This window comes from Phyllostomus hastatus, unplaced genomic scaffold, assembly GCF_019186645.2.
Source record: "Phyllostomus hastatus isolate PE091 unplaced genomic scaffold, TTU_PhHast_1.1 phas_contig_402, whole genome shotgun sequence".
NCBI classification, from domain to species: Eukaryota; Metazoa; Chordata; class Mammalia; order Chiroptera; family Phyllostomidae; genus Phyllostomus; species Phyllostomus hastatus.
The window spans coordinates 2205393-2217770 of NW_025333873.1; the positions used below are offsets into that span (position 1 = coordinate 2205393).

At 55.7% G+C, this 12378-nt stretch overlaps 1 protein-coding gene across 1 annotated transcript in view; it reads right to left on the reverse strand.

The window, feature by feature from the left end:
* The window catches only part of PLB1 (phospholipase B1), a 116844-nt gene that overhangs the window by 45275 nt on the left and 59191 nt on the right, over positions 1 to 12378 (reverse strand). The window contains exons 22-31 of the mRNA XM_045844325.1: positions 11584 to 11638; positions 11217 to 11294; positions 7868 to 7933; positions 7444 to 7544; positions 5294 to 5375; positions 2696 to 2800; positions 2468 to 2563; positions 2154 to 2225; positions 991 to 1029; positions 431 to 491 (exon numbers count right to left, since the gene is read on the reverse strand). Coding sequence (XP_045700281.1) covers positions 431 to 491; positions 991 to 1029; positions 2154 to 2225; positions 2468 to 2563; positions 2696 to 2800; positions 5294 to 5375; positions 7444 to 7544; positions 7868 to 7933; positions 11217 to 11294; positions 11584 to 11638 — 755 coding nt within the window. The remainder of the gene's footprint in view (positions 1 to 430; positions 492 to 990; positions 1030 to 2153; positions 2226 to 2467; positions 2564 to 2695; positions 2801 to 5293; positions 5376 to 7443; positions 7545 to 7867; positions 7934 to 11216; positions 11295 to 11583; positions 11639 to 12378) is intronic.

Below are 12378 nucleotides of genomic sequence, written 5' to 3' on the forward strand. Positions count from 1 at the left end.
GTCTCCCAGACTCCAGGAACTCTCCAGCCCTGCAGGCGCCGGCAGTGATTGCAGAGCCGGAAGCCCCAGGACAACCTGGGAGCTGGCTGCCTCTTGGGACTCCCTGGGCACCTGGCCCCACCTCTGACCTCATGAGGTCACTCCACAGGGCTAGGTCACTGGACGGGGAGCTCACGTGGCTCCTGCACTGTGTTCCCTTTAAGAGACAAACAGTTCCTGGCCTGGTAACCTGGAGGCCTGCTACACAAGCCATCTCCACAGAGCAGAGGGGGACAAATCAGGGACTTGTCCCAGGTGACCACCCAGACAGGAAGCAAGCACTGGCCATAACTGCATCACTGAGTTACATGTAGAAATTTTGTCAGAACATTCCTGGGCTCCTGAGTCCTATGGAGAGGTCCTGTGTCCCGGTGTGTCCCACGGGGCTCACCTGAGGTGGGTGGTGAGGCAGAAGGGGCTCTGTCCTCGCACAGCAGGTGACTCCCATGACCCTAAGGGCAGAGAATGGATCTCAGGGCTGGAAGGGACCAAAGAGACTCGCCGGGTGTCAGACACACAGAGACCTTAACAAACACAGACTCCTGCATACCCCCAGCCCAGCCAGGGAAGAGCCCAGAAGGGCATTTAAAGAGGGTCCCTTGGCAATTCTGAACATCAGCCACCCTGAGGTCGGCTAATGTCGTTCAGAGCCCTCCACCAACTAATGGAAGAATCGGGGCATCAACAACCCCCCCCCCACCCCCGCTTCCATAGCGGCTTTATAGGGAGGATAGGTTCTTCACCTACGTCTTTGCTGAGGCTGAGAATTGATTGGCTGGGCCCCTTCTGGGCTGTCACTTACTCTGCTCTCCACCCCATCTGAGGTGTGCGTGGATGGATTTTATAAGAGTGTGAACACCCTTGTTCTCACCCACCCTGTTGGGCGAGTCCCAGCCCAGGGGGTGCCCCCTGCACAGGCTGGCAAGGGGAAAGGAAGCAACAGGCAGTTACCTGCACACTGTTCTTGTAGGTCCTCAGGAACGGCCAGGCCTGTGGAAGGAGGGGGTGAGCAACCGCAGTGAACTTGGCTTCTTTTCTGCCTTGCCCTCTGTTCGCCCACCCTTGGGGGTGCGGGGTGCTGGCCTGGGTAGAAATGCTTCAAACACGGTCAGCCTCCCCGCTCCATGTCACAAGCCCCTCCCTGCCAGGGCGACCCTAGGGGCTCCTTCCCAGGGTGCACTGGGGCCTTCTCTGCAACTCAGACCCAACCCCGACCCAATCGGAACCCACAGGAACAATCAGAATACACCCTGCAGTGGCTCCTGGGAATGACCATGTCTGCTCTTCACCTCCTGTGCAGCTGGCTGGGGGGGCCGTGTCACCTCTTCCTCAACCCCGGCCCCTGCCAGCAGAGCACCCCTCTCTGCCAGCACAAGCCCGTGTCCCTACTCCCTGGGCCCCCCTTGCCACTCCATGCCACTCCTACCCTGCAGCAGCCTGGGTTCCTTCCTGCCCAGGCAAGAAAATCAAGCTCTCTGAGGTCCTGCCTCATGCAAGCCCAGGCCAGGGGGACCCCACTGGGAACACAGAGGGGCTCACAGAGGTGAGGGAGCCGCTGCAGAGATCCAAGAACCTTTCAATCCCACGTGGGTGAGTGGGGGGATTTGATTGGCTTTGCCTTCCCGGTTAATGTCTGCTTTCTTAGCTCCAGCTTCCAAACGACCACCCCCACCCCCACCCCCGCCCTAGCAGGGGGTTTCTGTTCCTCGCTCCTCCCATCGTGCCATGGAGACGGCTACATGGAGTGTCCTTCTGTCCCTTTCTGCCCTTGATGCTGTCCCCAGCCCTAGCCTTCCCAATGAGAGTTGGATGGTAACACTGTGCTCCCCTTTCAGACTGGAAGGAGCTGCATGTACTGGGGCTCACTGTGACGGGAGGAGACAGGGGAGCGCCCACGGCCCCCTGGCCACCAGGGACTGACGTCCATCCCAGTCCACCCGGATGGGACACCGCGGACGGTGACCCGGAGTCTGGAGTGAGTGAGCAGGGGAGCAGAGCTGGGGCTGAGGGTGGGGCCCTGGTAGGCAACGGGCTGAGAAACCGTAAGGAGACTTTAAAAGGCTGGAAGAGAGGCTTTGGGTGGAGCCGTGGCAAGGATGGGCTTCTCACTCTACCTCGTTCGGACACGTGATGTTGATCTTGCTTTCAAAATCATGGCGCGTCGTCTTCTGGCCGACGGGCTCCAGCTAAGCCAAGAAGCAGGAAGATGGGGAGTGAGAAAGAGGCGGCGAGAGTGGGAGCCCAGGCCGTGGTCCGGGCTGGAGGAGGGTGGGGGTGGGGGGGACAAAGGGAATGGGTTGGCTGTCCTTGCCGTGCGGGGCTCCCATGGCCTGGACCTGGGCGAGGGGCCTCTGAGCCCCAGCGAAATCTTTCTGGAGTCTTTTTCTTATCAGAGGGAGGAGCATTCTTCCCGCCTGGGTCGCCTTACCATATTGGTCCAGAGACCGCTGGCTGCGTGGGCATGGGACTTCCTGCTGAAGTGGAAACAGTCGGGAGCGAAGAAAGAGCTGTCAGGCAGCCCCTCCTGGTCGCGGGGCAGACAAGAGGGGCTGAGTGAGGAGACGTCCGGTGGTGCAGGTGACGCTCAGAAACAGCTGGACACCATCTGTGCCACGCCCCCCCCTCCCCCGTTGTCCACTACATTTGCTTTACTTACCGAGGTCTTCGGCATGTCCACTTTTTCGAAGAACGGCTGCAAGACCACCGTGAAATCTTCCCTCGTGTCGTACCGCCCACTCTCGACCAGCTGGTGAGTCATCTCCTGTGGGAGGAGGCAAGGGGGACAAGGGTCAGGGGCTCTCCGCGTCTGCTCGGTCTGCATGCGGTCCCCTTCTCTGCTGCCGTAGGATTAGACGGAGTCTGGCCCTGCAGTGAAATCACTCTGTGGCAAAATATCAACTGATCAGGAGCCAGCTAGTGACCTTTTAAATCAGCCTTTACCTCCATCCCCGGCCCCAACCTCTGCTGCCATCGCCTGCTTGACCTAGGCCTCGAGAAAAGGAATGTAAGGAAAACTCTGAGGCCGTCCGCTTGATCCCCTTTAAAGCTCCTGATTCAAACTTGCGGGAGGGGGGCGAGTATTTGATTAAATGATTTCTTTGGATAATTCTTACATTTACTTTTTTTCCGTCCTACATTTATTCAGAAAATCAAAGGTGAGTCACCAGCGACATTTGTTGCCTATTGCGGCGCTGGCCCGTGGTGTGTGTGAGCGCGTGGGCCCCTGGGCCTGCACGCTCCCGAGACTCTCGGATCTCCCTGGGAGAGTAATGAAGCTGTCACTCTCGCAGCTTCCACTTGGCCTCAGCTCTGGGAGGACTGATTAACCCAGTTCTGGCTCCCACGGGTGCCAGACGGCCATCCCACGGCTTGCCAGGTTCGTGCCATTTGGGGCCAGAACCCTGGCTGGAGAGGGAAGTCAGGTCTGCATACACGAGAACATTAGTGTGGCCACTTCAGAAGATACCGAGCACTTTCTTTGCCCAGTGGGAGCCAGAAAGAGGGCCCCTGTACTGGAGACACCTCAATTTTGACCTCCCAGGAAGTCTCCTATTTATAGGCAGAGCCATGAGGCAGAAGGTGCAATGCCACAGACTAGCTGTGTGACAAGATGCTTTCCCGCTCCAGAGCTCTATTTGGCAAGACCTGGACCATCCCTTAAATCCAGTGCCGCTGGTTACTCTGTGAACCAGCCACACTGGCTCCCAGGGGTACCGGGCGTCTCTGGAGAAGTGAAAGAAATAGTGTCTAGAATGCCTGGCACAGGGGGCACTAACAGCAGCGATCGTCTCCAGGAAGAGGGAGGGGAACCGTGGCTTTGGCAGGAAGTGGGGAGTGAGGGGATTCGGAGAGAGGGCATGATGGCCTCAGGTGGCTGAGCTGTGCGCTTCTCCGGGCACTACGTTAGGGTCTCGGATCAGACCTGGGAACAGCCGGCCAATCTAGAAAGGTTGGTGAAGGCAGGTTTGGTGAATAGGTCCTCTTTTTGTCTACCCAGCATCTGAACCCACTTCCTATGTTTGGAAAACTCTGCCGTATGAAGAGCAGCCTGCCTCTCGCTGCAGCGGGTGAGAAAGGCGAGCACTGGCTCTCTCAACGCCCCTCACAACGAGGGCGCGGGCACTCACCAAGGGTCTCCAGTGAACACTCCCACTCGGGGGCAGAAACTACCCCGAAGAAGATGGAGGGACGGCACAAACTCCATTCTGCTGAGGGTGGCAGCCGCATCCTGGGCTAGTTCTTTGGTCTAATTTGGACTCTTATGGCTTGGTCCCTAAAATTCCATGATTCTGGTAGCTTGGCCTCTGGCTCTAGCTTTCTAGCTCTTCCAGATATTGTGCTTAAATAATAGACCTGCTTAAATAAACCAGAACTGCATAAGCCTTTGTTGCGTGCACCCGAGACGCCCACCTGGAACAGGTTTGCTCTCAGGGCCTCAGCGGCCTTCCCTGTCCTGGTGTAGCCATGGGGACACAGGCGCCTGCGTGCAGAGAAGGCAGTGCAGCTGGGAGGCATCTGCAAGGCCGGCCGGTGGGGCCACAGCATGAGAGAGAGAGGTTCGTTCTCCTGGGCCCCGATATCCCTGGCGGGGACGGCTGCCACCCAAGAGTCTGCTGGGAAGTGGTTCTGCTCTAAGGAGTCCCTGGACGTGAAGGATGAGTCCACCCTAGAAGCGGTTTGCAGTCCATTCTAGAAGGGCCAGACAGCTACTACGGTCCTCTCGAGTGACTGGACAATTATCTGGGGGGAAACTCAAGACTGAATCAAGGGAGTCAGCTGCTCTGGTCCAAGCTGTGATGGGAAAGGCTTGGAACGCACAACCCACAGGGTGTTTAGAGAGCTCCTGCCGGCTTTCCTTCTCCTCCTGCTCCCCAGTAAGGCCTCTTCCCTTGGGAGGGGAGGGCAGAGGGAATGCATGTCACCTCACGGAACCCCCCAGGTTCTCTTGGCTGGAAAAGGCTTCCCACTGGGAGTTGGGCTCACACGCATTCCCCGTGGTCAACGGGAAACACTTGGTTTCGTGTAAGGTCAGGAACCGAGTCTTGGTGGTGTGTCCAGTGACTTGGTTTTAGAGCTTGATTCAAATGAAAGGAACCACAGCCCCTGCCGCCTTGCAGGGTGTCTATAAATCTGCGGACCGGTCAGAGAGAACCTCACACTCAGTTGGGGTCCAAAAACACGTAGGCGTGTGCTCATCGTCCAACCAGAGCAACCACGTCACACAGCAGTTCCCGTGCAGCCCGCTCCGCCTCACCTGGTACCTCCTGTTCACCTCGATGAGGGCGGCGAGCTCCGTTGAGTTTTCCTCTGGCGTCAGGACGCAGGGGCACAGATTCCTGCAGAGCAAATGGAAGAGATGCCCCGCCCCCCCCAAATCACCATCTGAGTGCACGATGCAGAAACAGTGGCTTGAAATCCAGAATCCTTTAATGTGGAGGTATCAGGGGTCAGTGCTAACCAGGGCCCTGGCTGTCTGACTTGTCAACAGTGCCAGATAAAACTGAAGGAAATTTCCCAGACCTGGATTTGCTCGTGAAAATGAAATAGTTACTTCTCCTGACATCCGCAGGAGATGCCTTTCACGGAGCTCAGCTACTTTGGGATCGTCTGAAGCAAGGAGCTGGAGGTCAGGCAGGCCTCCTACTAAATGACGGTAGAGACAACAGTGATCATGAGAACAGCTAACACACCATGAATACTTGCTGTGCCAAGGGGTTTATGGGTATTAACCTGTTGAATCCCCTTTAGCCATTCTAGAACTGTCATTATCCCCATTTTATAGTTGAGAAAACTGAGGCTCAGTGCAGTCATCTTCTCAAGATCACACAGATGCTAAGAGGAGGAGCCAGAACTTGAACTCAAGTCTGCCTGGGATGAACCTGAGCTCTTGATCCCTAGTTAAACAGCTTCTGCCCAGTCTGTAGCTCTGATCTGGACGAACAGCTTGCAAATCCGGGCTTTTGCTCTGAGAAATAAGGGGATAACATTGTGGATGGCTCTGGGTAGACTCAGTGCCTCCAAGGAAAGTGCCACCACCGAGACGAACAGCAGAGAGGCAGGGAGGGCAGCGCACTGCAGAGGTGGTGGGCCAAGGTGACCTTGAGCCTGCCTAACGCACGGTCAGTGACTTGGCCACTTCAGAGCTGAGAACCACCCTGGCAAATGCCTCCTCTGAGCCTTTAGCTTCTTCGATGGCCTAACAAGCCTGCAGTGACGGGCGGCAAGAGAGTTTTGGGTGAGCTGCTCTGAAACGGAGTGAAAACACTGAGCCCCGCGTGGCCCAGAGGCTGGAGAACGTGGGAGCCAGGGGATGAGTCAGCGGCTGAAAATAGGACGCCTGACACCAGCTGCGCTAACAGGCGTGTGTCACCCAGCAGCCATCCTCCCACTCTCAGCACCCGCGGGCCTCCTGAGGGGCCCCGTGCAGTCTGGGCCCCCAGGTGAGGTTTGGCATGATCTTCGGGGGAGCAGCCAAGATACCTCTTCATTTCAAAGAGCAAACCTGGCCCTTGTGAATTATTCATTCAGCCATTCAGCCAACAGCCACTGGGCCCCTGTGCTGTGCTAGCAGTGACTCAGACACAGGGTTCAGGGCTGGGGGAGAGGCACATGAATAGTTACCATGTGATACGCTCGGGGCTATGGTGTGGGGGCGGGGTGCAGAGCTGGGGAGGTGGGGGGCGGGGATGGGCACAGCCACAGTGACCTCAGCTAATGGTCCAGAGGAGCCCGGCAGGGAGCAACGCCATGCAAAATGTTCACGCTCGGTGGGAAGGACATCTTACTCCTGAGGGTCACGGACATGAGTGATACGAGAGAGGGAGCCACCTTCGTTCGGCCGTGGAGACTGGGGATGAAGAAGGCCTCCTGGGGCCACCCCAGGCCCAGGGCTCTCTGTTCCCCGGGGGAGACTCTGTCCTCCAGACCCTCCTGGTTCTGATCGGACCACGCTCTCCTCTAACAAGCAAACGGCCCTACGTTTGTCAATGCCCAGCCTGCAGCACCGTGCCAGACAGAGGCTCCCTCTGTCCTGGACTGGACTGGAGTCCCTGGGGGAGGGGGAGGAGCTGAACACACTGAAAGGTCGGGCCTAGCAGCGGCCAATGAGCCTGGCCCACCCAGGCCCCGTCTGTTCCTCATGCTTGACTCTTCCCTCCCTGGGGGACTGGAGGGTGTTCCGAGCGGCCATGGCAACAGAAGCACGTGTGGGTTGCAGGTGCCTAGTCCAGGAGGAGCCGAGGTCTCCACTGGGGTCACAGAAGTCTCCTCCATTAGACCCTGTCAGCTTAAAAAATGGGGCAGTCTCCACGCTGCTCCCGCTCCTTTCCTTCAGTTTTCTAACTCCTCAGAGTCACTTTCTGCGAAGGGTCCTATGGCCCTTTCGGCAACGGGGGAGAAGCTCACCTGAGGATCAGCCTTGGGCAGCTGACTTTCTTCTCGTTGTACAGCTCCCTCAGGTCGGTGATCTCCAACACCTTTACCAGGTTCACAAATGCCCGGGGAACCTGAGCGAAGTCAAGGTCGGTCACCGATAGGATCAGGGCTGGGCGGTTGCTCCTGCTGGGGGTCAGGCCTACGGCCTTCCATCTGGCCGGGTCCGCTTCCTGCATCCCTGCCTCCCCCTCCTCTGCCCCTCCCCTCCCCGACAGCACCAGTGTGTTCAGGCTGCTGGGACCAGGGCTGACAGCGGGGTCACGCTGGTCTCCAGGCAAAGGGGACCTGACAAGGCGGTCTCAGCCAGGAGCCAGAGCCGCCTCCAGGCCAGGCCTGAGGCCCAGGGAGAGCCGTGGTCGGGCTGCACAGAGGCCACGTGCGCCGGCCTCCGTACCTCAGCATGCAGGATGTCCAGGGCCTTCCGGATGTTGTCCGTGAAGTTCTGCGGAGAATAGTGGGCCTGCGGGGAGAGGAAACACCCAACACTGTGTGTCACCCAATCTCTGCGCAGACCAGGGCCACTTTTTCTCCTGCACCCCCTCCTTCCTTTGTGTCAGCCAGAATGGGCGACCCTGAACACAAGTTTGCCTTGGGACCCCAGCCGCCACACCACCCCCACAACCCTCAGGCTCATCACGGCTATGACCCCCGTCTCCTGAGGGGGAGACGCTCTTTCTCCTGCATGGAGCCACGGAAAGCTCCGGATCCATCTCCTGTCAACTAGGTGCAGAGCCCCAGCTAAGGCGCGTGCCGTTCTGGGCCCCTCCAAAACGGGGTGTTGGAGCAGAGGACCACTGAGGTCGCCTACAGCTTGAACACACTCGGGTCCTGTACCTTGATTTCTTCTGCTCAGACCTCAAGCGCCCACAGCCCAGCCACACCACTTAAGGAGGGTAACAGGGCCCCGGGAGACCACTCTGCCAAGCACCAACACATTTTAATGGTTATTTCTCTTGATTTTGATACTTGCGGTTCTTAAAGTTTTTTAGAAACAGTGGAACGCTTTCTGAATGAACTCCAACAGAGAGCCCTGCTCTACCAAAGGAAGCAAAGTTGCAGGGAAGTGGGGGAGGGGTCCATGGTCCCATCTGTCCCAGGAGGCAGCCCCAGGGGTCCACCATGGGCCCCTCCCATCACAGCCTGAAACCCCCACACCCTGGTGACTTTGATGCCAGGAAAGGAGGGCTCTGGGGGGCAGGCTCACCCCTCAGGCCAGGGGCTCCCAGGCCACAGCAGGTCTCACCACTTCCTAAATCTCGCTCAGCTGGTCCCTTTTCTGCCTGACAATGGTCCTGGACTTCAGGTCCCAGCCGGAAAGTGTCCCCTGCTCTGTGTAAACTCCTGACACAGGAGTTCCGCCTTCAGACGTCTGTGTGCACCCCCAGGACCTCGGTGTGGTGCTTTCCTCACCGGGGTACGGTGAGCTGTCTGTGTTCCCCACCCCCCTTCCCACGGGCTGAGCATCTTGAGGACAGAGCCTGTGTCTCACTCGCCTGCGTCTCACTCGCCTGCTCGGCCCCCAGGGCAGTGCCTGGCACGTAACACGCACCCAGCAAATGGTACTACAAACAAAAAGCATCTTGTTTATCGGAAAGCCCTGCAACCAAACTAAATGGAAGGCACCAAGTGGGCAACACCTATGGCAAGGGGTTTCTATAAATCAATAACGAAAAGATAAATACCTTAACTGCAGACAGCCAACAGGCATAATATAGAATTTACCAAAAGGAGAGATTCAAACAAGGGAAACAAAAGTTTATTGCTATGTAGGAAGTAAAAAAAAAATGCAAAATTTGAAAACAAGGTTCAGTTTTTCTCATTTATCAGAATAGCAGTTATTCAATAATGCACATTGCCAGCTGGGGTGTGGGGAAAGAGGCCTGACTGGGATACACAGGCTGGCAGTGACTTGGTCATAGGTATCCAAAGCATTAACAATGTGCAGTCTCCAAAAAATCAGATGGACAGAAATGTGTGCATACGGCACAATATTAACAAGTGTAAACTCTAGGCAGTGGGCGCACGGGCACTTACCACACACACCTCTCAGTGCCTCGGTGTGTTTGGAAATACAGCACTGGGGGGAGTATACATATGTTTTTGCTTATAAAGCTTGCTACCTAGAGCCCTGGCTGGCGTAGCTCAGTGGATTGTGTGCGGGCTGCAAACCAAAGTGTCACAGGTTCGATTCCCAGTCAGGGCACATGCCTGGGTTGCAGGCCATGACCCCCAGCAACTGCACATTGATGTTTCTCTCCCTCTTTCTCTCTCTCTCTCCACCCCCCGCCTTCCCTCTCTAAAAATAAACAAAAAAATCTTTAAAAAAATGTTAAAAAAAAAAGCTTGCTACCTAGAGTACACACTAGGAAACAACTGTGGACATGCATAAAGATGGTTGTTTATCCTGGTGTTCATGTGTAATAGGCATAATTGGAAGCAATGCAAGGTAAGCACCCAATAATTGGGAACAGTTAAGTAAATTACGGCCAATCTACATTACGCGCTGCTATATGGTCATCAAGAATTATTTGAGAGAAAAATAAATATTGATAGAGGAATACCTTCCCAATGTGTAGCTATTGAAAAAGAGCAGGTGACCAAACAATACTTTTGGAATGATATCATTTTTAGAAAATAATAAAGCATTTTCTCCACATTCACAGAAAATGCTCGAGACACTTGCCAAAGTGCTAACAGTGGCATTTCTGGATGTTGTGATTAGGTCACAGAGAATGTTTTTTTTTTCTCTGCACTTTGATATGTTCCTGTGTGTATTACTTACACAATTAAAAAAAAACTTTTTAAAAAAAGTCAGCTGCATTGAATGCAGAAGAGGCTTGCCAAGAGTTTGGGCTTAACACAAAGAACCACCACAAGCCCTGGCTGGCGTAGCTCAGTGGATTGAGCGCGGGCTGCGAACCAAAATGTCGCAGGTTCGATTCCCAGTTGGGGCACATGCCTGGGTTGCAGGCTATGGCCCCCAGTAGGGGGTGCGCAAGAGGCAACCACACATTGATGTTTCTCTTCCTCTCTTTCTCTGTCTCCCTCTCTTCCCTCTCTAAAAATAAATAAATAAAATCTTTTAGAACAAAAACAAAAAGAAACACCACAAAACAATTTACACCTGCTCAGGTTACTGGCTAGGGCCACCTTGCAAATTAAAAAGCTGCCCAACCTGGAAACATTCTTGGACAACTGGGTTCTGTGGAAAGCACCTTTGCTGAGGGTGGCGGCTGGGGGGGGATGGCTAGGGGGGTGCCTTCCTGCTCAGAGCTCCTGGGAGTCCAGGAAGAAGCATCGCTCCTTCGGGGTGGCCGCCTGGCCCTGGGGTCTCCCACCAGCCCACAGGGGACTGGGCCCTGACCTCAGCCTCAGGGCCTGCGTTAGGAGCTCAACTTTCCCGTACAAGTGACAGCACAAAGGCGGAGATGGTGTGGCAGTCGGATACTGGAGAAAGGAGCCGACCTATAATGAGCTATGAAGACATGCCAGACTTCTAGAGATCATTGGAGTGTCATCTTGGTTTCTAGAATGATATGCTCAGGCTCCCTTGACAGAAAACCTAATCAGGACTCATCTCACCATCATTCCCGCTGGTGCTATCGATGCTCTTCCGGGAGGTGGATGCCGCCTGGGTCTTGAGGCTAAGCCCAGGCTGGAGCCACGCCAGACCACAAGCCCCAAGCCCCAGCCCCGCCGCACTGCTCGGGGGCCCGGGGCAGAAACCCTCCCCTGGGACCTACCGGGTTGTTGCAGAAATCGCAGAGGTCATTGCCCCCTATAAACATGGTTATTATCTTCCAGTCTTGCTGAAAATCTATCTTCTGAAATGAATAGAAAACGAACAAGTAAATGTCTCACCCCAGAGTCATGTCAAGGAAAACACACAGTGCCGAACGCTGGCAGGATTGGGCCCGTACACACCCCAGGTTTAGAGGGTGTTGCTATTGGTTATTGTTGTTTTTTTAAAGATGAACTCTCTGGACTTCCCAGTGGCCCTGTCCTCCCCCAAAGCTGCCTCTCTCTGTCTTCATGGATTTCTTCTGCCTAACCCCTGTTCTGGGACCTCCTACCACAGGTGGTCCCAGGAGGCACCTCCCCCAGACTTACCAGTGTGTCATTCTGCATCAGGTCTACCAGCCTCCTGGCCTGAACGGTTAAATCCCTGCGGGCGGACACAGGAGGGAGTCATGTGCAAAGCAGGGACTGTGAGGCTGGGGCTGGGAGGGGACTCAGCAGAGAGGACAGGAATGAAATCTGTGTCAGGAAAGCTGGACTGAAGGTCAGGCTCTTGTCACAGAGCTGGGGGAGTGGTGGGAGTCATGTCCGTGGGGCGAGAAGAACAGCACACACCACACGTCAGGAGGTGACTGCCGGGGGACTGTGTCCTGATGGGCGTATTTGATCACCTGCTTTGCTTTCCGTCCCATGCCAAGCTCATTCCAGGCAGACAGAAGGCTGCGTGTGAGCATTCCGTGTCATGCGTGGCTCATGCCATGGCCTCGGCCTCAAGGGGCCCTCACCCTCCAGGTGACATAGCTGAGCCAGACATTCTTGAGTTTGACATTGAGTTACCTCTTGGTAACTGTGGGAAGGTGATTTAAGTTCCCAGTCCAAAAAGACTACAAACGCGGAGAAAATCCCCAGTCTCAGAGGGTGCGTGGGAGCAGGAAGTGAGATGGGCAAAGCAGCCCTGTGCAGCGAGGGTCCTCACTGATGCCAGACAGCGTGGGTTTGAATCCCAGCCCCGCCACTGACCAGCTCTGAGACCTTAGCAAAGTACTCGACCTTGCCAGCCCCCCGTTTTTTCCTGTGTAAGATGGGGATGGTGAGCACAGCTTCTTCACGGAAATGCTGGGCAGATTCAATAAGGTGCCCCGAAAGGACTTAGAACAGCCCATGGTC